Source organism: Carcharhinus amblyrhynchos, unplaced genomic scaffold, assembly GCF_965287045.1.
Source record: "Carcharhinus amblyrhynchos unplaced genomic scaffold, sCarAmb.v2.hapA scaffold_974, whole genome shotgun sequence".
Classification (NCBI taxonomy): Eukaryota; Metazoa; Chordata; class Chondrichthyes; order Carcharhiniformes; family Carcharhinidae; genus Carcharhinus; species Carcharhinus amblyrhynchos.
In genome coordinates, this window is record NW_027650714.1 from 14,931 (window position 1) to 41,976 (window position 27,046).

Consider the following 27,046-nt stretch of genomic DNA (forward strand, 5'->3'; position numbering starts at 1 on the left):
TCACGCTGTCCTTTCACACTCTGGGTACAGTGGGTTATCGCGCTGTCCTTTCACACTCTGGGTACAGTGGGTTATCGCGCTGTCCTTTCACACTCTGGGACCGGGTACAGTGGGTTATCACGCTGTCCTTTCACACTCTGGGTACAGTGGGTTATCGCGCTGTCCTTTCACACTCTGGGTACAGTGGGTTATCGCGCTGTCCTTTCACACTCTGGGTACAGTGGGTTATCGCGCTGTCCTTTCACACTCTGGGTACAGTGGGTTATCGCGCTGTCCTTTCACACTCTGGGACCGGGTACAGTGGGTTATCGCGCTGTCCTTTCACACTCTGGGACCGGGTACAGTGGGTTATCGCACTGTCCTTTCACACACTGGGACCGGGTACTGTGGGTTATCGCGCTGTCCTTTCACACTCTGGGACCGGGTACAGTGGGTTATCGCACTGTCCTTTCACACTCTGGGTACAGTGGGTTATCGCACTGTCCTTTCACACTCTGGGACTGGGTACAGTGGGTTATCGCGCTGTCCTTTCACGCTCTGGGACCGGGTACAGTGGGTTATCGCGCTGTCCTTTCACACTCTGGGACCGGGTACAGTGGGTTATTGCACTGTCCTTTCACACTCTGGGACCGGGTACAGTGGGTTATCGCGCTGTCCTTTCACACTCTGGGACCGGGTACAGTGGGTTATCGCACTGTCCTTTCACACTCTGGGACCAGGTACAGTGGGTTATCGCACTGTCCTTTCACACTCTGGGACCGGGTACAGTGGGTTATCGCACTGTCCTTTCACACTCTGGGACCGGGTACAGTGGATTATCGCGCTGTCCTTTCACACTCTGGGACCGGGTACAGTGGGTTATCGCGCTGTCCTTTCACACTCTGGGTACAGTGGGTTATCGCGCTGTCCTTTCACACTCTGGGACCGGGTACAGTGGGTTATCGCACTGTCCTTTCACACTCTGGGACCGGGTACAGTGGGTTATCGCGCTGTCCTTTCACACTCTGGGTACAGTGGGTTATCGCGCTGTCCTTTCACACTCTGGGACCAGGTACAGTGGGTTATCGCGCTGTCCTTTCACACTCTGGGACCGGGTACAGTGGGTTATCGCGCTGTCCTTTCACACTCTGGGTACAGTGGGTTATCGTGCTGTCCTTTCACACTCTGGGACCGGGTACAGTGGGTTATCGCACTGTCCTTTCACACTCTGGGACCGGGTACAGTGGGTTATCGCACTGTCCTTTCACACTCTGGGACCGGGTACAGTGGGTTATCGCACTGTCCTTTCACACTCTGGGACCGGGTACAGTGGGTTGTCGCGCTGTCCTTTCACACTCTGGGACCGGGTACAGTGGGTTATCGCACTGTCCTTTCACACTCTGGGTACAGTGGGTTATCGCGCTGTCCTTTCACACTCTGGGACCGGGTACAGTGGGTTATCGCGCTGTCCTTTCACACTCTGGGACCGGGTACAGTGGGTTATCGCGCTGTCCTTTCACACTCTGGGTACAGTGGGTTATCGCGCTGTCCTTTCACACTCTGGGACCGGGTACAGTGGGTTATCGCGCTGTCCTTTCACACTCTGGGACCGGGTACAGTGGGTTATCGCGCTGTCCTTTCACACTCTGGGACCGGGTACAGTGGGCTATCGCGCTGTCCTTTCACACTCTGGGTACAGTGGGTTATCGCACTGTCCTTTCGCACTCTGGGACTGGGTACAGTGGGTTATCGCACTGTCCTTTCACACTCTGGGACTGGGTACAGTGGGTTATCGCGCTGTCCTTTCACACTCTGGGACCGGGTACAGTGGGTTATCGCGCTGTCCTTTCACACTCTGGGACCGGGTACAGTGGGTTATCGCGCTGTCCTTTCACACTCTGGGACCGGGTACAGTGGGTTATCGCGCTGTCCTTTCACACTCTGGGACCGGGTACAGTGGGTTATCGTGCTGTCCTTTCACATTCTAGGATCGGGTACTGTGGGTTGAATCATAGAATCTGTACAGTACAGAAAGAGGCCCTTCAGCCCATCGAGTCTGCACCGAATACTATCGCACCCAGGCCTTCCCCCATATCCCTACGTATGATACCCACTAATCCCTCTAACCTACACATCCGTGGACACTAAGGCGCAATTTCTTAGCACGGCCAATCAGACTAACCCACACATCTTTTGGACTGTGGGAGGAAACCCGTGGAAACCCACGCAGACACGGGGAGAATGTGCAAACTCCACACAGACAGTGACCCGAAGCCGGGAATCGAACCCAGGACCCTGGAGCTGTGACGCAGCAGTGCTAACCCACTGTGCCGCTGGGTATAGTGGGATAATATTGTTGTGTTGAGTAACTTTGTGTTGTTTTTTTAGATGTGATTGTTGGTGCGTTTGGAGTCGATCAGGCTGTGGTTTACAGGTGAGCGTGTGATTGGTTTAATCAGCCCCCGTGTTGGGTTTTTGCGATGATAATTTTATCTTGCCCTCGTAATCTCCGAGTCCATCGCCGGTGCTGAGTGGGATTGCTCTCGCGCCGTGTGGCCCTGTTTCCACTCAGGCTCCGACTGGCGCCTAGGCCTCAATATCACACTGCATCCTGGGAGTGAAAAATCCCTGCAGCTCCCTGGTTGACGCATTTGGGCGTCTGAACTCGTGCCCGCACGCACCGATCCCACGCGGAGTTCAAATCAGCGCAGTTGTCCTGTTCTTGATTTGACCCCTCGTTGGGGTCCTTTCGAGTTGCTCCCTTTGACGTTGACGGCTTTTCTCGCGTCAAATCGGGTCAGGCAACTTTTGGAGACGCCTTGAGAGCAGCGTCCCTTGCCCATCAGAAGCCGGGCTTTGCGCTGACCGTTACGGTGGAGGTCCTGACCTCCCGTTTCCATAGCGACTGACCCCCTCTCTGTTCCTTGGTCTCAGGGCCAGGCCGATTGTCCGGGCGAGTGCTTCCTTGAGGGTGAACCCTCCAGTCTTCAACCCCGAAGAGAAAGGCTGCACCGTCAACGGCACGGAGCTCCAGGTCACATGGTACGTATGTTATTCCAGCCAATTGGGGATCAGTTTACTGTGTCCAAGATGGCGGACAAAATGTGTGTGTTTGTTTCAAATGGCAGTCGCGTTCCGTACCTCGCTGTTGATGGAATCACACGTGCAAAAGTGTAGGTATTTCCAAGCAGGAAGAGGCACTTTGCCAATCTCCTTTAGGGAAGGAAATCTGCCCTCCTTACCCCGGTCTGGCCTACATGTGAGTCCAGAGCCACAGCAACGTGGGTGACTCTCAACTGCCCCTCAGGGAACTAGGGATGGGCAAATGCTGGCCCAGTCAGTGACACCCGTGTCCCACCAATGAATAATTTCAGTCATCTTATCATGGAGGCCAAGTTAAGGTCCTCTGATCTTGTGCACTGAATCCAGACCTGGCACTTGGCCTCTGGGGCTGGAAAGATTGGAGTTGGTGAACCAAGGCCACAGAATGAGCCAGGGCAGTCAATATGGCAGTGACGGTTGGGACAAATATACGGGCAGCACAATGCTTAGCACTGCGTGGGTTCAGTTCCCGGCTTGGGTCACCCTCTGTGTCTGTGTGGGTTTCCTCCGGGTGCTCCAGTTTCCTCCTACAGTCTGAAAGATGTGTAGGTTAGGGTGGATTGGCCATGCTAAATTGTCCCTTAGTGTCCAAAGATGTGTAGGTTAGGGTGGATTGGCCATGCTAAATTGTCCCTTAGTGTCCAAAGATGTGTAGGTTAGGGTGGATTGGCCATGCTAAATTGTCCCTTAGTGTCCAAAGATGTGCAGGTTAGGGTGGATTGGCCATGCTAAATTGTCCCTTAGTGTCCAAAGATGTGTAGGTTAGGGTGGATTGGCTATGCTAAATTGCCCCTTAGTGTCCAAAGATGTGTAAGTTAGGGTGGATTGGCCATGCTAAATTGCCCCTTAGTGTCCAAAGATGTGTAGGTTAGGGTGGATTGGCCATGCTAAATTGTCCCTCAGTGTCCAAAGATGTGTAGGTTAGGTGGATTGGCCATGCTAAATTGCCCCTTAGTGTCCAAAGATGTGTAGGTTAGGGTGGATTGGCCATGCTAAATTGCCCCTTAGTGTCCAAAGATGTGTAGGTTAGGGTGGATTGGCCATGCTAAATTGTCCCTTAGTGTCCAAAGATGTGTAGGTTAGGGTGGATTGGCCATGCTAAATTGTCCCTTAGTGTCCAAAGATGTGTAGGTTAGGGTGGATTGGCCATGCTAAATTGCCCCTTAGTGTCCAAAGATGTGTAGGTTAGGGTGGATTGGCCATGCTAAATTGTCCCTTAGTGTCCAAAGATGTGTAGGTTAGGTGGATTGGCCATGCTAAATTGTCCCTTAGTGTCCAAAGATGTGTAGGTTAGGGTGGATTGGCCGTGCTAAATTGTCCCTTAGTGTCCAAAGATGTGTAGGTTAGGGTGGATTGGCCATGCTAAATTGCCCCTTAGTGTCCAAAGATGTGTAGGTTAGGTGGATTGGCCATGCTAAATTGCCCCTTCAGGGGGATTAGCTGGGTAAATGTATGGGGTTATGGGATAGGGGCTGGATGGGATTGTGGTCAGCACAGACACAAAGGGCCAACTGGCCTCCTTCTGTGCTGTAGGGGTTCTGTGATATTTGCTGGGGCTAGGAACGGATTGCAGGACAGGCTAAGAAGAGGGATAGTCCATGATACCTCAGCGTAGCGGCAGCCTTTCCCTTTCTCGGGAATGTCTCTCGGTGCTGAGACATTCCCGTTGGTCGGAGTGGGGAATGGCACGCGAGCGTGTTCCCTTTGCCCTCCCATCCTGCTGTGTGATAGGCCCCCGACTTCCTGTGGTGTGAGATGCCTTTGCTGATGTATTGAGAGAAGGCTCACTGCGATATTCCCCCGTACGGAGGGGATTGTCTTCTGAGGGAAGATGGAACAGCTTGGGACTCTCCATTGGAGCAGATCACATTGAAATGTAGAATCATAGACTCCCTACAGTGCAGAACAAGGCCATTCAGCCCATCGAGTCTGCACTGACTCTTCAAAAGTGCATCTTCCCCACCCCCGTTACCCTGCACCGTTTCCCTGGCCAATCCACCCTAACCTACACATCTTTGGACACTAAGGGACAATTTAGCATGGCCAATCCACCCTAACCTACACATCTTTGGACACTAAGGGACAATTTAGCACGGCCAATCCACCCTAACCTACACATCTTTGGACACTAAGGGACAATTTAGCATGGCCAATCCACCCTAACCTACACATCTTTGGACACTAAGGGACAATTTAGCATGGCCAATCCACCCTAACCTACACATCTTTGGACACTAAGGGACAATTTAGCATGGCCAATCCACCTAACCTACACATCTTTGGACACTAAGGAGCAATGTAGCATGGCCAATCCACCCTAACCTACACATCTTTGGACACTAAGGGACAATTTAGCATGGCCAATCCACCCTAACCTACACATCTTTGGACACTAAGGAGCAATTTAGCATGGCCAATCCACCTAACCTACACATCTTTGGACACTAAGGGACAATTTAGCATGGCCAATCCACCCTAACCTACACATCTTTGGACACTAAGGAGCAATTTAGCATGGCCAATCCACCTAACCTACACATCTTTGGACACTAAGGGACAATTTAGCATGGCCAATCCACCCTAACCTACACATCTTTGGACACTAAGGGACAATTTAGCATGGCCAATCCACCTAACCTACACATCTTTGGACACTAAGGGACAATTTAGCATGGCCAATCCACCCTAACCTACACATCTTTGGACACTAAGGAGCAATTTAGCATGGCCAATCCACCTAACCTACACATCTTTGGACACTAAGGGACAATTTAGCATGGCCAATCCACCCTAACCTACACATCTTTGGACACTAAGGGACAATTTAGCATGGCCAATCCACCTAACCTACACATCTTTGGACACTAAGGGACAATTTAGCATGGCCAATCCACCCTAACCTACACATCTTTGGACACTAAGGGACAATTTAGCATGGCCAATCCACCTAACCTACACATCTTTGGACACTAAGGGACAATTTAGCATGGCCAATCCACCCTAACCTACACATCTTTGGACACTAAGGGACAATTTAGCATGGCCAATCCACCCTAACCTACACATCTTTTGGACTGTGGGAGGAAACCGGAGCACCCGGAGGAAACCCACACAGACACGGGGAGAATGTGCAAACTCCACACAGACAGTGACCCGAGTCGGGAATCGAACCCGGGTCCCTGGCGCTGTGAGGGTTTGATAGGATAAGTGCTGAGAGGATGCTTCCCCTCACGAGAGTCAGGGACCAGAATAAAGAGGCACTGATTTAAGACTGGGATGAGGAGGTATTTCTTCTCTCAGGGTTGAGTCTCTGTAACTCCTTGCCACAGAGAGATGAGGGGCAGAGTCTCTGTGTATATTTAAGGCTGAGATAGAGAGATTGTCGATCAGTCAGGGGATCGAGGGTTACAGGGAAGGGACAGGAAATTGAGAGATGTCGGTCGGATCAGCCACGATCCTATTGAATGGTGGGGCAAGCTCGAGGGGCCAAATGGCCTTGAGTTTCTATTTCTTATGGTCTCGATGGATCTTTGAGCTGTGCATGCTGCTGAGGTGCCCTCTTTGGGCCTGGGTACTGGGAGAGAAGAGGTATTTATCAGCTGGACTACACAGAACGCCATAATCTCACCTCCCACTCCCCCACTAAAATATCTGGAGGGTTCCCACTTGGGGAAATACCGACTCCTGCACAGCCACTTAATGGCTGGTTGGTCACTTCTGGGCTGACGGGTGGTGTTTCTGCCCCTGAGGGTCAGAAAGACTCCCCCCCACCCCAACCTCACCTCCCACTTCGGAGAAAGCCCAGCCATCTGTTTGGCTGGTGGCTCTTGTGGTGCCACAGCGCCAGGTGGGAGTGGTGGTCACCGCTGGGATTGCAGGCAGTCCCCATTTGCGATTCTCGATTTTAAAATGAAGAGGAGGCGATTGATGGGGGTGGGGAGAGGGGGATATTTCTCCGTGGGGGGCTTACTGGTAAGGGAGCAGTGCAAGGTGGGGCTTCAGTAGATTCTCAGTTAACAGTGGAGTGGGGGGGTGGCAAGAATGTGGGGTTGAGGTTCCAATCAGACCAGCCATGATGGGGAAGCAGGCTGGAGGGACCGAGTGGCCTATACTCCTGCCTCCCCACATGTGCGTGGGATCATTTTGTACCCACCTCTGCATCGGTGGCAAACTTGGACTGGGGCCTGGCAGCCCAGAGTGGCGTAAACTGAGCGCCCGCTTCGAGGCGCAACATTGCACCTAGTGACTGCCAGGGGGACTGCGGGTTCGGCTCGCTGAGGCGAGAGACTTGCCAAGATGTCAGTTATACGCCCCCCCCTCCCTCAGTCAGCCCCCCCACTGGGACACGCTGTATAATTCACATCAGCTGCCGTGTGTTAGGCAGCGTTCCCGGGAGCCGGCGGATATGTTATCCAGCTGGAAGCTTTGTGAATGGACGGGGAGGTGGGAGAATGGCTGGAATTGTGAGCTGGCTTCTTTCCCTCTCCCTCCCGCAGGGCCCCCACAGCGCGCGGACTGTGATTGCAGGTTCGTGACGTGATCCAGAGGCCTGTGTTTTAGTTTCCGATCTGTGACAGCCTCGGGGAACGGGAGTGATTTTAACCCTGTCCGTTCGCCAGTTGAACTCCAAGGAGGGCAGTGTTGGGGAGAGGATATATCCCCTTGATTAACCCTCTCCCGAACCAAACATCTTCCTGTTACTGACTCCCCTCGCTATAAAATCCTGCTCCCCCCCCCCCCCTTCCCTCGGTGCCTCGCTGCCGTCTCCCCCCCTGCCCCCCCCCTCGCTGCCTGCTTCCCCCCCCCTCGCTGCCGTCTCCCCCCCCCCGCTCCCCCCCCCGCTGCCGTCTCCCCCCTGCCTCCCCCCCCTCGCTGCCGTCTCCCCCCCTGCTCCCCCCCTCGCTGCCGTCTCCCCCCTGCTCCCCTCCCCTCGCTGCCGTCTCCCCCCCCCCGTCACTGCCGTCTCCCCCCCTGCTCCCCCCCCTCGCTGCCGTCTCCCCCCCTGCTCCCCTCCCCTCGCTGCCGTCTCCCCCCCCGTCACTGCCGTCTCCCCCCCTGCTCCCCTCCCCTCGCTGCCGTCTCCCCCCTGCTCCCCTCCCCTCGCTGCCGTCTCCCCCCCCGTCACTGCCGTCTCCCCCCCTGCTCCTCCCCCCTCGCTGCCGTCTCCCCCCCTGCTCCCCTCCCCTCGCTGCCGTCTCCCCCCCCGTCACTGCCGTCTCCCCCCCTGCTCCCCCCACCTCGCTGCCGTCTCCCCCCCTGCTCCCCCCCCCTCGCTGCCGTCTCCCCCCCCGTCACTGCCGTCTCCCCCCCTGCTCCTCCCCCCTCGCTGCCGTCTCCCCCCCTGCTCCCCCCACCTCGCTGCCGTCTCCCCCCCTGCTCCTCCCCCCTCGCTGCCGTCTCCCCCCCTGCTCCCCCCACCTCGCTGCCGTCTCCCCCCCTGCTCCCCCCCCCCTCGCTGCCGTCTCCCCCCCTGCTCCCCCTCCCCTCGCTGCCGTCTCCCCCCCCGCTCCCCCCCCCCTCGCTGCCGTCTCCCCCCCCGCTCCCCCTCCCCTCGCTGCCGTCTCCCCCCCGCTCCCACCCCCCTCGCTGCCGTCTCCCCCCGCTCCCCCCCCCTCGCTGCCGTCTCCCCCCCTGCTCCCCCTCCCCTCGCTGCCGTCTCCCCCCCCGCTCCCCCTCCCCTCGCTGCCGTCTCCCCCCCCGCTCCCCCTCCCCTCGCTGCCGTCTCCCCCCCCCCCTCGCTGCCATCTCCCCCCCCTCGTCTCCCCCCCCTGCCCCGGCACCTCGCTGTGAGGGGGGGGGCCCCTCGATCCTGCTCAACCTACCTAGGCACTGTGACTGGCCTCGCATCCCATTGGTGCCAGGCGGTCCTGGGTGACCTTTGAACCAAGGGCAACTGTTGCCCAGGAGGAGACCAGGGCTTGACCTTTGACCCTTGCCCTCGGGAAGGGTGCGGGGCTGGCAACCCGCTGGCGTCTGATGGTTTGCGCTGCGGAGCTGCCTCGGACGGCACCAAGAGTTGGCCTTTCTGAGGGAAACGATCTCGGCCGCTGCTGAGATTTGAGTTTGCCGCGCTCGGGTTCGCCCCGCCCGACCCCTGTATCCAGACATTCCTGAACCCTCCATCTCCGTCTCAAAACTGGTCTGTTCGCACATTGCGGTGTTTTGTTGGGCGCTTGCCTCGCTTTGGTTGGTTGCTGTGTCCTTGGCGTCGCAGGTCGGAGGCATTTCATTGGCTTGGAGGCAACGCCTGGCCCAGGACGGCGCTATCTCAATGCTCACCTTTTATTCTCCTTTACAGCATCAATGTGAGCTTCTGTCTCAGTGCTTCTGGGAAACATGTACCCGAATGGATTGGTGAGTATGACGGCTGGCTCCTTACCCTCCCTCTGTGATACACTTCCACTCAGTCACACAATTATGACTAATTTCTGCGTCTAATCAGTACCCGACCAGCCCACACTGGTTACGTGGGAAAATCATTAAATCTTGGGGTTACTCTGCGCTGCCGAGCTCCGTCACACCGGCTAGTGTTGTGCTGAGGGGGCACCGCGCTGTCAGAGGGCGGGCGCTGAGGGGGCACCGCGCTGTCAGAGGGCGGGCGCTGAGGGGGCACCGCGCTGTCAGAGGGCGGGCGCTGAGGGGGCACCGCGCTGTCAGAGGGCGGGCGCTGAGGGGGCACCGCGCTGTCAGAGGGCGGGCGCTGAGGGGGCACCGCGCTGTCAGAGGGCGGGCGCTGAGGGGGCACCGCGCTGTCAGAGGGCGGGCGCTGAGGGGGCACCGCGCTGTCAGAGGGCGGGCGCTGAGGGGGCACCGCGCTGTCAGAGGGCGGGCGCTGAGGGGGCACCGCGCTGTCAGAGGGCAGGCGCTGAGGGGGCACCGCGCTGTCAGAGGGCGGGCGCTGAGGGGGCACCGCGCTGTCAGAGGGCGGGCGCTGAGGGGGCGCCGCGCTGTCAGAGGGCGGGCGCTGAGGGGGCGCCGCGCTGTCGGGGGGCGGGCGCTGAGGGGGCACTGCGCTGTCGGAGGGCGGGCGCTGAGGGAGCGCCGCACTGTCGGAGGGCGGGCGCTGAGGGAGCGCCGCACTGTCGGAGGGCGGGCGCTGAGGGAGCGCCGCACTGTCGGGGGGTGGGCTCTGAGGGAGCGCCGCACTGTCGGGGGGTGGGCGCTGAGGGAGTGCCGCACTGTCGGAGGGCGGGCGCTGAGGGGGCACTGCGCTGTCGGAGGGCGGGCACTGAGGGAGTGCCGCGGGGGTGAGTGTTGTGAGCTTGCGTGGGGTCAGGATGTTTTTACGTTGAGTTGTGAGGTGGGAAATATGGCTGTTGCAGTCACTGGGGTGGCTGGTGTTTGGCTGGCACCAACGCAGGAGCACTGAGTGAGCGTCTCTTTACCCCTCTATCCATCTCCTACCCTTCCTCTCTGCTCGATTCTGCCTCCATCTTGCTCCCCTCCCCCTCCTGCGCTCTGGACCTGGCCTTCTCCCTGTAGGGTTCAAGGTGGAAGTGGAGTTGGACAGTCTGAAGCAGAAAGGAGCGATAAAGCGTGCGCTCTTCCTCGAGAGCCGCCAGGCCACCTACCAGGACAGCGTCGCCATCCGCAACGGGCACGGAGAAAGCTGCCAAGATCTGAAAATCTATCTGCGGGTAAGTGCCAGCTGCTCCCGGGATTCCCCTTCTCCTTTGGAACGTGTGTGCCCGCTGGCAATCTAACGTGGCACGCTGCCCCCGGGCCACGGCTCAGTGAGAATCCTGGCAGAGGTGCAGCATGCCCTATCGACTGGGACTTTGGGGTGGCACGGTGGGTTAGCGTTGCTGCCTCCCAGCGCCAGGGACCCGGGTTCGATTCCCGGTTTGGCGCACTGCCTGTGTGGAGGCTGCACATTCTCCCCGTGTCTGCATGGGTTTCCTCCTACAGTCCAACAGACGTGCTGGTTAGGGTGGATTGGCCGTGGTAAATGTGTTGGGTTACAAGGGTAGGTTCCCTCTGTCCCCAGCCGGGGCCTCCCTCTATTGGTGTCCGCCCCCCCCACACAATGTAGGTCCCCTCTGTGGCACACCCCCCCTTCCCCAGGGGCCCCTCTGTGCCCACTCCCCTCCTCCTCCTCCTCCTCCTCCCAGGGCCCTGGGAGGACCCCAGGGCTTCCCCCAGAGCCCCTCTGGTGTGTCTCCACATCACCCCACCCCTCCTGGCCCCCCCCCCCCCGATGGTACGCTGAGTCGGAAAGCGTTGTGGGTGTGATCTGAGCGCGACTCCTTTCTTGGCAGGAGGAGAAGGAATTCCGGGATAAACTCTCGCTGATCCAAGTCGCGATGAACTTCAGCCTGGACCCCATGACCCCGGTCGACAGCCACGGCCTACAGCCCATTCTCAGCTACTCTACACGTGACTACCTGACCCAAGAGGTACGTGCTTGTGTGTCGCTCTCAGTTGGGGGGGTTACTGGGATAGCACCCCAGTGGGGAAAGCAAGATTCCACTCAGTATCCCCACGTGGTGGTGTGTGTTATTGTGGGAGCACTCCTGCAAGGCACCTTGGGACGTTTCTACAACATGTGAAGGGAAGGCACAGTTCTTGGCACTGCTCCCTCTCGGCACCAGGGACCCGGGTTCGATTCCCGGCTCGGGTCATTGTCTGTGTGGAGTCTGCACGTTCTCCCCGTGTCTGCGTGGGTTTCCTCCCACACTTTAAAGATGTGTAGGTTAGGGTGGATTGGCCATGCTAAATTGCCCCTTAGTGTCCAAAGATGTGTAGGTTAGGGTGGATTGGCCATGCTAAATTGCCCCTTAGTGTCCAAAGATGTGTAGGTTAGGTGGATTGGCCATGCTAAGTTGTCCCTTAGTGTCCAAAGATGTGTAGGTTAGGGTGGATTGGCCATGCTAAATTGTCCCTTAGTGTCCAAAGATGTGTACGTTAGGTGGATTGGCCATGCTAAGTTGTCCCTTAGTGTCCAAAGATGTGTAGGTTAGGTGGATTGGCCATGCTAAATTGTCCCTTAGTGTCCAAAGATGTGTAGGTTAGGGTGGATTGGCCATGCTAAATTGTCCCTTAGTGTCCAAAGATGTGTAGGTTAGGGGGATTGGCCATGCTAAATTGTCCCTTAGTGTCCAAAGATGTGTAGGTTAGGGGGATTGGCCATGCTAAGTTGTCCCTTAGTGTCCAAAGATGTGTAGGTTAGGTGGATTGGCCATGCTAAATTGTCCCTTAGTGTCCAAAGATGTGTAGGTTAGGGTGGATTGGCCATGCTAAATTGTCCCTTAGTGTCCAAAGATGTGTAGGTTAGGGGGATTGGCCATGCTAAATTGTCCCTTAGTGTACCCGAACAGGAGTGTGGCGACTAGAGGATTTTCACAGTGACTTCATTGCGGTGTTAATGTAAGCCGACTTGTGGACACTAATCAATAAACTTTTTATTAAAGGGCGCTCTGTCAATTCAAATAGTTGTCAGTGTGGAACCCTCCCTGACTGGTCACCCCCCCCCCCCCACTGCGGTTTGATTTGTATTGTGACAGTAACCTCCTTGGCTGGGGGAGGGGTGGGGGGTATCAGTTTGGTATTGCGCTCCTGTGCGACCCGTGTTCACACTGTCCTGGGGCTCGCGAGGAGCTGTGACGATGCCAAGGGCTTGTCCCCACTGCCCGCCGGCCTGTTTGCTCCGCAGGTCTCAGTTGAGGCCTTCTGTGTCACGTAGTAATCAGTCGCCATTCTCGCCGGGGCCCAGCTCACAGGCTGTACAACACGGGGAATGACAGTGTGTGGATATCAATTCTGTTCCACAGCTTTAAGTTAAACACCTTGCAAGCATTCCTAATGAGACAAACAAGGACAGGAATTCAATCTTCATTTCATACTCCTGGTACCAATTCGAACGTACACTTGCAACTTATTAACTCTTTGCTGATCTTTAATTCTAACTGAATGTCAACTTTTAAATATTTAACTGAAAATAGGTACGACTGAGATTAGGAAAACCTTGGCCAAGAAATATCCTCGATGTAGAATCTATCTTCTCCTTCTCTGAAGCATCCTTCAGGGCACAGGTCTTCTTCCAGTGCTGGTCTCTTGGTGTTATCGCTGCCAAACAAAGGACTCGCATGTCTCTTTATCCACAACCCGCTTCCGATAGATTCTCTGTCATCTAGCCAACTGTGTAACCAGAAGCTGATCACGTGGCTTGAACAGCCAATAAAATTATTTTTGAATGATGCCATTATGTTTCGTTCACTGACATGTCCCATATAAATCAGAGACGCAGTGTTTGGGTTAATATAAACAAGTTCCCTTATCTGGGAAGATTCAGGTCACAGCTCCCACACCAGAACAACTTTATGACTTGGCATCTGGTTTTTTAACTCTAACTTTCAACTGAACTTTAATTGAAAATAGGAACTACTGAGTTTAGGGATACCTTAGCCAAGAAATATCCTCGATGTAGCATCTATCTTCTTCTCTGAAGCATCCTTCAGGGCACAGGTCTTCTTCCGATGTTTCTCTCTTGGAGTTATCGCTGCCAAACAAAGGACTTACGTGTCTCTTAATCCACAAATCTCCACTTGTTTCCGGAAGATTCTGTCATCCGGCCAACTGCATAACCAGGAACTGATCACATGACTCTTTTGAACGATGCCATGACGTTTGGTTCGCTGACAGGTCCTGTATAAATCAGAGACGCAGTGTCTGGGTTAATGTAAACAAGTTCCCTTATCTGGGAAGCTTCAGATCACAGCCCTTACACCAGAGCGACTTCACCACCTGCATCTGGTTTTAGTCTGTAAGTTGGCCAAAAATCCCAGCATGCTTAGCTCTCAGCCAGAACAGCCATTTTGAAGCCACTATTGCCATTCTTGTTAAATCATTGTAGCCGTTCTTTCTCCGTTCACAATGTGACGTGCGGGCTTTGTATCATTCGCAGGGCCCATCCTAATTGGGGAGGGGTGCGATTTGGATCTGCTTGTTCAGAAGCCTGACCCCACCGCCCCCCCCCCCCGGAGTTGGGCGGGCAGGGTGCGGAAGGCTGGGTTACTGGGCGCTCGCACTGAACGCTGCGACTCACCTCTCTCTCTCTCTTGTGAACTTTAAACAGGCGCAGATACAGCTGGACTGTGGCGATGACAACATCTGTGTGCCAGACCTCCAGCTGTCGGTGCGAGGGTAAGTTCCACTCGCAGCCGGATGCCAGTTATACCACGGCAAGATGTCTGCTGCGGCAGAGAGTGTGTTCCAGAGAATTCGAAACCTGCTCCTTGCGTTTCCCCACCCCTTCTTGGTTGCCCCCTGACCCCAGCGCTCAGTTCCCCAACACCACCCCGCATTCTCTCTGTCCCCTCCCCGGTTTCCTTGCTTTGTGACCCCCCCACCCCCGACTCTCGGTGTGTCTCCCCCTCCCCCCCTCTCTTGGTGTCCCCCCCCCCCGACTCCATGCATTGCCCTCGCTGTTTGGCCTGCACCTGCTTGCCCTCCCCCTCCCTCGCTGCACGGCCCCTCCGCTCGCGCTCCCCGACACCAATCGGCGGGAGAGGGAAGGATGCAGTCAGTGACGTGTGCGGTGGGGGACGGGGCAGTCCGATCCCGTTGTGCTGTAATGTGTAACTCCGCTCCCCCGGCAGGGATAAGAAGACGGTGTACCTGGGAGATGAGAACCCACTAACGCTGATGTTTGAGGCGAGGAATCAGGGTGAGGGTGGAGCCTACGAGGCCGAACTCTACGTCTTCATGCCACCGGAAGCGGAATACAGCGGAATTGTCCGGAATGAGGCAAGTTCCAGAATTCTGAGGGGAATATGGGAATATCTGTTATCTTCTCAAACACAACACAGTGTTTGATGGGGGGACAGTGTAGAGGGAGCTTTACTCTGTATCTAACCCCATGCTGTCCCTGTCCTGGGAGTGTTTGATGGGGGGACAGTGTAGAGGGAGCTTTACTCTGTATCTAACCCCGTGCTGTACCTGTCCTGGGAGTGTTTGATGGGGGGACAGTGTAGAGGGAGCTTTACTCTGTATCTAACCCCGTGCTGTACCTGTCCTGGGAGTGTTTGATGGGGGGACAGTGTAGAGGGAGCTTTACTCTGTATCTAACCCCGTGCTGTACCTGTCCTGGGAGTGTTTGATGGGGGACAGTGTAGAGGGAGCTTTACTCTGTATCTAACCCCGTGCTGTACCTGTCCTGGGAGTGTTTGATGGGGGACAGTGTAGAGGGAGCTTTACTCTGTATCTAACCCCGTGCTGTACCTGTCCTGGGAGTGTTTGATGGGGACAGTGTAGAGGGAGCTTTACTCTGTATCTAACCCCGTGCTGTACCTGTCCTGGGAGTGTTTGATGGGGACAGTGTAGAGGGAGCTTTACTCTGTATCTAACCCCGTGCTGTACCTGTCCTGGGAGTGTTTGATGGGGGGACAGTGTAGAGGGAGCTTTACTCTGTATCTAACCCCGTACTGTACCTGTCCTGGGAGTGTTTGATGGGGACAGTGTAGAGGGAGCTTTACTCTGTATCTAACCCCGTGCTGTACCTGTCCTGGGAGTGTTTGATGGGGACAGTGTAGAGGGAGCTTTACTCTGTATCTAACCCCGTGCTGTACCTGTCCTGGGAGTGTTTGATGGGGGGACAGTGTAGAGGGAGCTTTACTCTGTATCTAACCCCGTGCTGTACCTGTCCTGGGAGTGTTTGATGGGGGACAGTGTAGAGGGAGCTTTACTCTGTATCTAACCCCGTACTGTACCTGTCCTGGGAGTGTTTGATGGGGACAGTGTAGAGGGAGCTTTACTCTGTATCTAACCCCGTGCTGTACCTGTCCTGGGAGTGTTTGATGGGGGACAGTGTAGAGGGAGCTTTACTCTGTATCTAACCCCGTGCTGTACCTGTCCTGGGAGTGTTTGATGGGGGGACAGTGTAGAGGGAGCTTTACTCTGTATCTAACCCCGTGCTGTACCTGTCCTGGGAGTGTTTGATGGGGGGACAGTGTAGAGGGAGCTTTACTCTGTATCTAACCCCGTGCTGTACCTGTCCTGGGAGTGTTTGATGGGGGACAGTGTAGAGGGAGCTTTACTCTGTATCTAACCCCGTGCTGTACCTGTCCTGGGAGTGTTTGATGGGGGACAGTGTAGAGGGAGCTTTACTCTGTATCTAACCCCGTGCTGTACCTGTCCTGGGAGTGTTTGATGGGGACAGTGTAGAGGGAGCTTTACTCTGTATCTAACCCCGTGCTGTACCTGTCCTGGGAGTGTTTGATGGGGGACAGTGTAGAGGGAGCTTTACTCTGTATCTAACCCCGTGCTGTACCTGTCCTGGGAGTGTTTGATGGGGGACAGTGTAGAGGGAGCTTTACTCTGTATCTAACCCCGTGCTGTACCTGTCCTGGGAGTGTTTGATGGGGGGACAGTGTAGAGGGAGCTTTACTCTGTATCTAACCCCGTGCTGTACCTGTCCTGGGAGTGTTTGATGGGGGGACAGTGTAGAGGGAGCTTTACTCTATCTAACCCCGTGCTGTACCTGTCCTGGGAGTGTTTGATGAGGGGACAGTGTAGAGGGAGCTTTACTCTGTATCTAACCCCGTGCTGTACCTGTCCTGGGAGTGTTTGATGGGGGGACAGTGTAGAGGGAGCTTTACTCTATCTAACCCCGTGCTGTACCTGTCCTGGGAGTGTTTGATGAGGGGACAGTATAGAGGGAGCTTTACTCTATCTAACCCCGTGCTGTCCCTGTCCTGGGAGTGTTTGATGAGGGGACAGTGTAGAGGGAGCTTTACTCTATCTAACCCCGTGCTGTCCCTGTCCTGGGATGGGATGGGATGGGATGTCTCTGACTTGTTGTGGAATATTGGGTGTGGGTTTAAATGGATTGAATCTTATTCTTGGGGACGTGGTTCGAGAACAATCTCAATCCCGCGGCTCGGTCACCAGCCTTGGCTGCCAGCTTGTGTCATGTTGGTATCTCTTTCCCCCCGAGGCTCTGCCATCCCCCCGCTTCCCTGTGGAGATGGCCAGCTTTCTGATCTTCACCGGGAGTTGCTGCTTTGGGAGGATGTTAGAACATAGAACATTACAGCGCAGTACAGGCCCTTCGGCCCTCGATGTTGCGCCGACCAGTGGAACCAATCTAATGACCCTCTAACCTAAACTATTCCAATGTTATCCATATGCCTATCCACTGACCATTTGAACGTCCTTAAAGTTGGCGAGTTACTGCTGCAGGCAGGGCATTCCACACCCTCACTACCCTCTGAGTAAAGAACCTACCTCTGACATCTGTCCTGTAATTACCACCCCTTAATTTAAAGCTATGTCCCCTCGTGTTAGCCCTCACCATCCGAGGGAAAAGGCTCTCACTGTCCACCCTATCCAATCCTCTGATCGTCCTGTATGCCCCAATTAGGTCACCTCCTCTCTAACGAAAACTTAGAAACGGGCTGAGTGATGTCCTGCCTGTTTTGTGTTGAAGGCTGGGACCCCCCCCACAACCCCGTGCCTGTCTCCGGTACCTGCGCGCGCACGGACACATCTGACCACTTGTCCGTCTGATTACAGGGCCCACCTCAACTCAGCTGTACGTACGAAAATCAGACGGTGGTGTGTGACCTGGGCAACCCCATGAAATCTGGAACTAACGTGAGTATGGCGGGGGAGAGGCGGCTGGAGAGAGAGACACGCGGGGAGAGGCAGAGAGAGAGGGAGGGAGAGGCCCACGCGGGGAGAGGCAGACAGAGAGGGAGGGAGAGACCCACGCGGGGAGAGGCAGAGAGAGAGGGAGGGAGAGACCCACACGGGGAGAGGCAGAGAGAGAGGGAGGGAGAGACCCACGCGGGGAGAGGCAGAGAGAGAGAGACCCACGCGGGGAGAGGCAGAGAGAGAGAGACCCACGCGGGGAGAGGCAGAGAGAGAGAGACCCACGCGGGGAGAGGCAGAGAGAGAGAGACCCACGCGGGGAGAGGGAGAGAGAGACCCACACGGGGAGAGGCACACTTGGCTTCCTAAGTGCCTTGTGTTCTGCTGAGCGTAGTCGCCTAGCAATTCGAACCCCGTTACAAATAAGAAATGAGTGATGCAGGGTATGATTTTATGGCCCACTAACCAAGAGGTAAGGATTCATAATCCTTTGTCTACAAGATTATGAGGGGCATGGACAGAGTGGATAGTCAGAAGCTTTTTCCCCAGGGTGGAAGAGACAATTACTAGGGGGCACAGGTTTAAGGTGTGAGGGGTAAGGAAATGTACGAGGCAGGTTTTTTTACACAGAGGGAGGCGGGTGCCTGGAATTCGGGGGAGGCAGTGGAAGTGGATAGGGTAATGAGTTTTATGGGACATCTTGACAAATCCATGAATAGGATGGGAATAGAGGGGTATGGTCCCCGGAAGGGAAGGAGGTTTTAGTTCAGACAGGGGCAGCATGGTCGGTGCAGGCTTGGAGGGCTGAAGGGCCTGTTCCTGTTTTTTTTTTGTTCCTTGTTCGAACCAGAGAGCAGGAGTTCGAATCCCACTCTGGCATTTTGTGAGTTTAAATTCCGTTCCACCCGTAAAAGTGCTGCGTTGTCGCTAAAAACCCGACTGGCTCAGTAAGGTGTCTCCAAGGGAGGAAATTTGCTGGTCTGGGCCTAGATGTGACTTGGGTCACGCTGCTATGTCAAAGATTTCAGAAGGCCAACCGTTGGTTTCTCAGGGCAACCGTGCCTGTATCCTAGGACTGAAGCGGACAAAAATAAATCGGGACGTGTAGGTCTCTCTGAACCGCGCGCGCACGGCCCCGATATTTGCCGAGCTTCGATTTCAAAACAGGCAGGGAGGGGGACAGCCCCAGTCGCGAAGCCCGGGGTGGGGCGTTGTCACATTTGGACGCCCCACTGTGCATGCACGCCTCTTCGAAGCGGTTTGCGCCGCTGAGGCGGGAAATCGCATGGGTGCGAGTGACTTGGCAGGACTGCGGGGGCATGATGGGATACCAAGAACAACACGGCGTGGGAAACAGGCCCAACGAGCGCGGGATGGAGAGGGCCGTCTCCAGGGAGGGAGGTGTCTGAGGGAAATTGGTGGGTGGGTGGGTGGGCGGGCAAACGGGGGAGTAGGTTTACGTGGTGGGCTTGGGGAGAAGATCTGGCATATTGTACAGAGTTTTGGTCCCCTTATTTTGAGGAAAGATGTAGAGGCATTGGAGGCAGTTCAGAGGAGGTTCACTCGATTGATTCCAGAGATAAGGGGTTTGTCGTATGGAGAGAGATTGAACAGTTTAGGCCGACACTCTCTGGAATTTAGAAAAATGAGATCAAATTGAGGTACACAGGATGAGAAAAGTGGATAAAGTGGAGCGGATGCTTCCTCTTGTGGGGGATTCTGGGACCAGAGGCCTTGGGATAAGGGGTAGTAAATTTAAACCAGAGTTGAGGAAAAACTCCTTCTCCCAAAGGGTTGTGAATCTGTGGAATTCGCTTCCCCAAAGCGCAGTGGATGCTGGGACAGTTTAAGAAGGAGTGAGATTTTTAATGGGTTGAACGGTTATGGGGAGAAGGCAGGAAAATAGGGATGAGGAGCCTATCAGCCATGGCGGAGCGGACTCGATGGGCCGAATGGCCTAATTCTGCTCCGACATCTTATGAACTCGGAAGGGGAGAGAAGTGGAGAACCTCTTCCTGCTCCAAACCCACAAGCAGTGCTGGAAAGGCACTCCCCTCTTGCATGCGGCAACCCTCGCCTCCGCGGAGCTTGCTGGGGCCTCGGAAACTCGGCCAGGCAGAGCCTGGCCCGCGGAAGGAAGTTCGATAGCGTGCACACGATTGTTGCGAGCTGGTTGGTTGACTCTTGCCCCTGATCTCCAGGCCCGTTACTGACTGATGGCTTGTGCTTTATCCCGGGCAGCTCTCCGGAGGTCTCCGATTTACCGCCCACCAGCTGCACGATGACAAGACGTCGATTGAATTTGAGCTCCAGATTCGCAGGTACGTCTGCAGGGCCTGGCCGTCTCCTGACCCTTTCGCTCTTGGTCAAGTTATTCAGAAAGAGAAAGCCTCAAATTGAATTTTTCCTTTTATTTGAACATAGAAACGTCGAACAGTACAGGCCCTTCGGCCCTCGATGTTGTGCCGGGCTATGTCCAAACCCAAGATCAAGCTATCCCACTCCCTATCATTCTGGTGTGCTCCATGTGCCGATCCAGTAACCGCTTGGAAGTTCCTAAAGTGTCCCAACTCCACAGGCAGTGTATTCCACACCCCAACCACTCTCTGAGAAAAGAATCTACCTTGGACATCCCTCCTATATCTCCCACCATGAACCTTATAGTTATGTCCCCTAGTAACAGCTACTTCCACCCGAGGAAATAGTCTCTGAAAGTCCACTTTATCAATCCCCCTCATCATCTTATAAACCTCTATTAAGTCGCCTCTCATCCTCCTCCACTCTAAAGAGAAAAGCCAGGGCTCCCTCAACCATTCATCATAAGACCTACCTCCAAACCAGGCAGCATCCTGGTAAATCTCCTCTGCACTCTCTCCAATGCTTCCACATCCTTCTTATAGTGAGGTCACCAGCACTGCACGCAATATTCCGAATGTGGTCTCACCATAGTCCGGTATAGTTGCAGCATAACCCCCACGGCTCTTAAACTCAAACCCCCAGTTAATAAACGCTAACACAATATAAGCTTTCGTCACGGCTCTATCCACTAGAGTGGCAACCTTCAGCGATCTGTGGATATGGACCCTAAGATCTCTCTGTTCCTCCACATTCCTCAGAACCCTGCCGTTGACCCTGTAATCCGCATTCAAGTTTGTCCTACCAAAATGAATCACCTCACACTTACCAGGGTTAAACTCCATCAGCCACTTTTTGGCCCAGCTCTGCATCCTATCAATGTCTCTTTGCAGCCTACAAGAGCCCTCCACCTCGTCCACTACTCCACCAATCTTGGTGTCATCAGCAAATTTACTAACTCACCCTTCAGCCCCCTCTTCCAAGTCATTGATAAAAGTCACAAATAGCAGAGGACCCAGCACTGATCCCTGTGGTACACCGCTGGTAACTTGCCTCCAGTCTGGAAATTTTCCCCTCTGTCTTCTATGAGACAGCCAGTTGCTTATCCAATCGGCCAAATTTCCTTCTATCCCACACCTCCTTACTTTCTTCATCAGCCTACCATGGGGAACTTTATCAAACATCTTGCTAAAATCCATGGATACAACATCAACTGTTCTACCTTCGTCTACACACTTAGTTACCTCCTCAAAGAATTCAAACAAATTTGAGAGGCAGGACTTACCCCTCACAAAACCGTGCTGACTATCCCGGATTAAGCTGCATCTTTCCAAATAGTCATAAATCCTATCTCTCAGGACCCTCTCCATTAACTTCCTGACCACTGAAGTAAGACTAACTGGCCTGTAATTACCAGGGTCATTCCTATTTCCTTTCTTGAAGAGAGGAACAACATTCAGCCTGATAACGAGGCCCTGTCAGTCCTTCCCTGTGACGTTTCGTTATGAACCACCTTCCAAATTAAGACGCCCCCCAGCCTGCTCCACCATTCGATACGATCGTGGCTGGTCTGGTTATAACCTGGAGCCCATATTCCTGTCCACCCCAGCATCTACCCACCTCTGTCTTAAAAACAGGCAGAAAAACATTTCTCCTCCTCCTCAGTTTTAAACGGGCGGCCCCTTATTTTTAAACTGTGACCTCCCCCTCCCCCCCGTCCTCCCACAAGCGGAAACTTCCTCTCCACATCCACTCTGTCAATCCCCCCCCCTCAGGATCTTAAACATTTCAATCAAGTTGCTTTTTACCCTTCCTGATTGGAATGGTCTCCATAGCGAGAGGGTTTGAGTATCGGGATAGGGATGTTTTACTGCAATTGTACAGGGCGTTGGTGAGGCCACACCTGGAGTATTGTGTGCAGTTTTGGTGTCCTTATCTGAGGAAGGATGTCCTTGCTATAGAGGGAGCTCAGCGAAGGTTTACCAGGCTGATTCCTGGGATGGCAGGTCTGCCATTGAGGAGAGACTAAGTCAGTTAGGATTATATTCACTGGAGTTTAGAAGAGTGAGAGGGGATCTCAGAGAAACTTATAAAATTCTAACAGGATTAGATAGGGTCGATTCAGAAAGAATGTTCCTGATGGTGGGGGAGTCCAGAACTAGGGGTCATAGTTTGAGGATAAGGGGTAAACTTATAAAATTCTAACAGGGTTAGACAGGGTAGATTCAGAAAGACATCTGGATATAAATTGTCCCATTAGTAAGACATGGGATCATGAAGGGCAGGTCATGTTTGACTAATTTGGTGGAATTCTTTGAGAACATTACATGCACAGTGGACAGTGGGGAACCTGTGGATGTGGTGTATCTGGATTTCCAGAAGGCATTTGACAAGGTGCCGCGCCAAAGACTGCTACATAAGATTTGGGTGCACGGTGTTACAGGTAATGTATTAGCATGGATAGAGGATTGGTTAACTGACAGAAAGCAAAGAGTCGGGGTAAATGGGTGTTTTTCTTGTTGGCGATCAGTGACGAGTGGTGTGCTTCAGGGGTCAGTGTTGGGACTGCAATTGTTTATGATTTACATAGATGGTTTGGAGTTGGGGATCACGTGTAGTGTGTCAAAATTTGCAGATGATACTAAGATGAGTGTCAGACAAAGTGTGCAGAGGACGCTGAAAGTCTGCAAAGGGATATAGTCTAAGTGAATGGGTGAGGGTCTGGCAGATGGGGAACAATGTTGGTAAATGTGAGGTCATCCATTTTGGGAGGAATAACAGCAAAATGGACTATTATTTAAATGGTAAAAAATTGCAGTATGCTGCTGTGCAGAGGGATCTGGGTGTCCTTGTGCAGGAATCTCAAGGGGTTGGTTTGCAGATGCAGCAGGTAATTAAGGAGGCAAATGGAATTTTGTCCTTCATTGCTAGAGGGATGGAGTTTAAAAACAGTGAGATTATGCTACAGCCCACACAGACACGGGGAGAATGTGCAGACTCCATGCAGACAGTGACCTGAATCGAACCTGGGTCCCTGGCGCTGTGAGGCAGCCGTGCTAACCACTGTGCCAGCTCACTAATGCCCTTTAGGGAAGGAAATCTGTCATCTTTACCTGGTCTGGCCTATATTTGACTCCAGAGCCACAGCAGGGTGGCACAGTGGTTAGCACTGCTGCCTCACGGCGCCAGGGACCTGGGTTCAATTCCCGGCTTGGGTCACTGTCTGTGTGGAGGCTGCACATTCTCCCCATGTCTGCGTGGGTTTCCTCCGGGTGCTCCAGTTTCCTCCCACAGTCCGAAAGACGTGCTGGTTAGGGTGGATTGACCGGAACAGGTGCCAGAGTGTGGTGCCGAGGGAAGTTTCACAGTAACTTCATTGCAGTGTTAATGTGAGCCTTACTTGTGACTAATAAATAAAGTTTTAACTTTAACTGACTCTAAACAGCCCTCGAACAATGGGCAATGAATGCTGGTCCAGCCAGTGACACCCGTAGCCCAGCGATGAAGTTTTTTAAGTTAGGATGGAAAGGTTGGGGTTCTGAGCGGTGTGTGTCACCAGCCTGTGACTGTTTATCATGTTGATCTCTCTCTGCAGTAAGAACCAAAACAACTCGAGGAGCGAGATTGTCCCCTACAGACTGGATGTGGAAGTGTTGGCACAAGTGGCTATCCGAGGGTAAGGATGACCGGAGCACTCCCTCGCTGTGACAGCCTGGAGGTTGCGCTGCTTTGAATCCTGGGCTCAGCCAGTCCTGGCGGGCGAGGCGATGGCTGGAGACTTGGACACTGCCCCCAACCCCCGTTTCCCCACCGCACCCGGGGCTGTGTCGAGTGACCAGGGGGTGAGGTGTGGGGAGGCAGGGAACACTCAGGGGAATGGGGCAGGGGCGGAGGGTGGGGGGAGGTGAATTGTGGGGCAGTCGGAGTTGGTTCTTTTACCATGTTGGCGTGCGCCCTCGACCCCCCCCCTCCCCGGCTCGCTCCCATTTTCCCTCTGCTCCGGCTCCTGCTGAGTGTAACTGGTGATTTTTTGTTGTCTCTCGAGCAGATCGCCCCCGGTGGAGATCCATTTCCCCATCCCGAACTGGAATCCCAAAAACAAGCTGGTGAACGAGGAAGATGTCGGCCCGTCGGCCAAATATGTCTTTGAGGTTGGTATTGGCTCAGCTCCGCTCAGGCTGGGTGCCTGCCGGGGCCTCCCCTCTACAATGGGAGTCTCGGGCCTCCGAGTGGGGCCTCCGCCTCTCTGCAGAGCTTAGCCCCTGGCCTGTGCTGTCTCCCGCCTCAAACAGGGAACGGCAGCCCGTCTCCCTTTCTCACTGTCCAGGCTTCATGTAGCGAGGCAGCCGGTGTCAGAACCCGTGACAGTCAGGCCCACACTCACACAGATACCTCATCCCCAAAACCAGGCCCCCGGCTTCCCACACCAACACGGTGAAAAAATAAACTGGCTCCAAATACAAAGATCAGCAAAGCCAGAGAGAGCCTTCCGCTAAAATCATGTGCAGAGGGAGCTTTACTCTGTATCTAACCCCGTGCTGTACCTGTCCTGGGAGTGTTTGATGGGGGGGACAGTATAGAGGGAGCTTTACTCTGTATCTAACCCCGTGCTGTACCTGTCCTGGGAGTGTTTGATGGGGAGGACAGTGTAGAGGGAGCTTTACTCTGTATCTAACCCCGTGCTGTACCTGTCCTGGGAGTGTTTGATGGGGGGACAATGTAGAGGGAGCTTTACTCTGTATCTAACCCCGTGCTGTACCTGTCCTGGGAGTGTTTGATGGGGGGACAGTGTAGAGGGAGCTTTACTGTGTGTCCCTGGTTTAAATACTTGGTGTTTTCTGTTAAGTACGGTTGTCAGATTGACACGGTGTGCTCTCTGATTTAATCACCTTCATTTGGATTTCTTTAGCTGACCAATAGTGGTCCCAGCTCCATCAGTTACCTGGAACTGCGCGTGACATGTCCGGTTAGTTTTCAGAATGAGCGTCTCCTGTACGTGACGGATTACGTTACTGGTAACCCCATATACAACTGCACAGCAAGCAGCCCGCTTAATCCTGAGCAGCTGAAGGTAAGATACTTTTGCTTCACCTTGCTCTGTCCGCTCCCTGTATGTCTGTGCGTACTGTGACCACAGCGTGCGTCTGCGGTCATTAGGGCTTTGTACCTGTTGAGCCTCTATGACGGGTCTGGGGGGAGGGGGGGGGGCGGTTTGTGATGTCAGAGGTCAAGGAGCAAGGGTGGGTCACGTGCGGCGCCTCTGGTCGAAGGATTGGCCAGTGGTGGGTAGGCCGGACAGGGGCTGGGAGAAGTGGGACAGGACTCTCCCTAGGGAAAAGACAGCTTGGTGAGTTTGGCTTCTCCGTCCATCACCGTTTTCCACCTGGGAAATTCTAGAATCCCGATGGTGCAGAAAGAGGCCATTCGGCCCATCGAGCCTGCACCGACAACAATCCCACCCAGGCCCTATCCCATAACCCAACGTATTTCTCTTACCAGTCCCCCAATACTAAGGGACAATTTAGCATGGCCAATCCACCTAACCTACACATCTTTGGACACTAAGGGACAATTTAGCATGGCCAATCCACCCTAACCTACACATCTTTGGACACTAAGGAACAATTTAGCATGGCCAATCCACCTAACCTACACATCTTTGGACACTAAGGGACAATTTAGCATGGCCAATCCACCCTAACCTACACATCTTTGGACACTAAGGGACAATTTAGCATGGCCAATCCCCCTAACTAGCACATCTTTGGACACTAAGGGGCAATTTAGCATGGCCAATCCACCCTAACCTACACATCTTTGGACACTAAGGGACAATTTAGCATGGCCAATCCACCTAACCTACACATCTTTGGGTGTCACGGTGGCACAGTGGTTAGCACTGCTGCCTCACAGCGCCAGGGATCCGGGTTCGATTCCCGGCTCGGGTCACTGTCTGTGCGGAGTTTGCACATTCTCCCCGTGTCTGCGTGGGTTTCCTCCGGGTGCTCTGGTTTCCTCCCACAGTCCAAAAGACGTGCTGTTTAGGTGGATTGGCCGTGCTGAATTTCCCTCAGTGTACCCGAACAGGAGTGTGGCGATTGGGGGATTTTCACAGTAACTTCATTGTGGTGTTAATGTGACACAAATAAATAAATTTTAAACCTCCAAGTCACCATCCTCCCTCGTGCTCTCTTTCTCTTCCTGGTGTGGCCCTGCCTTGCGCACGCTCTCCTCTTGCCTACTGGGGTGTTGCTGAGTTGAGCAGCAGCGAGGGAGGACTGATGTCTGGAACGTTGCCTCCTGGTGGTTGCCTTTGGGGCGGGCACGGCGCTTCCCTACGCGTGTGAGCGAGGGTTGGGGTCTCGCCTGGACACAAGGATTATTAAGGGGGAATGGGGAGCGGGTCGTGGAGGGCGGGGGCAGCCAGTGTACTGGGAGTCAGGAGTTGGCTCTGTCGCGGGGGCGGAGGGGTTGGCGGGAGGGCACACTCTTAACGCCACCCTCCGGATCGCCATCCTCCCAGCAGCCTTCTGACGCTGCCTGTTCCTTCCTCCCTCCAGCTACAGAAGCCACCGGCCATGGCACTGAATGCCACGACGGACAGAGTGCAGCATTCCATTCATCGGCGTGAAGCCACGTCGGAGCGGCTGCAGGATCTGGAGGTTCTGGTGAGTGATTCCGTGACCGGAAGACGGAACGTTTGCCCTTTCCTATAACTGCAGGTGCGGCGAGATCGTCAGCCCAGACCACGTTCTGCTGACCCAAGGGAAGTCTCCGGGTTTCCTCCGAGAGGAGGGTTTCGCCGAGTGGTATTATTGCCGGATTAGTAATCCGGAAATCCAGGGTAATGCTCTGGGGGACCCGGGTTCGAATCCCGCAGATGGTGGAATTTGAATTCAATAAAAAAAATCTGGGATTAAGAATCTACTGATGACCCATTGTCGGAAAAACTCATCTGGTTCCCATTAGGGAAGGAAATCTGCCGTCCTTACCCCGGTCTGGCCTACCTGTGACTCTCAGC

General features: G+C 54.4%; 1 protein-coding gene across 1 annotated transcript in view; it reads left to right on the forward strand.

The window, feature by feature from the left end:
• The window catches only part of LOC145340392 (integrin alpha-5-like), a gene marked incomplete at its 5' end in the record, with an annotated part of 36,912 nt that extends 10,075 nt beyond the window's left edge, over window positions 1-26,837 (forward strand). The window contains 13 exons of the mRNA XM_080184857.1: window positions 2,368-2,413; window positions 2,914-3,021; window positions 9,380-9,435; window positions 10,564-10,718; window positions 11,340-11,477; window positions 14,156-14,223; window positions 14,679-14,826; window positions 17,593-17,673; window positions 19,912-19,991; window positions 23,621-23,701; window positions 24,074-24,176; window positions 24,935-25,096; window positions 26,586-26,837. Coding sequence (XP_080040983.1) covers window positions 2,368-2,413; window positions 2,914-3,021; window positions 9,380-9,435; window positions 10,564-10,718; window positions 11,340-11,477; window positions 14,156-14,223; window positions 14,679-14,826; window positions 17,593-17,673; window positions 19,912-19,991; window positions 23,621-23,701; window positions 24,074-24,176; window positions 24,935-25,096; window positions 26,586-26,741 — 1,382 coding nt within the window. The remainder of the gene's footprint in view (window positions 1-2,367; window positions 2,414-2,913; window positions 3,022-9,379; window positions 9,436-10,563; window positions 10,719-11,339; window positions 11,478-14,155; window positions 14,224-14,678; window positions 14,827-17,592; window positions 17,674-19,911; window positions 19,992-23,620; window positions 23,702-24,073; window positions 24,177-24,934; window positions 25,097-26,585) is intronic.
• Window positions 26,838-27,046: the final 209 nt, after the last annotated feature.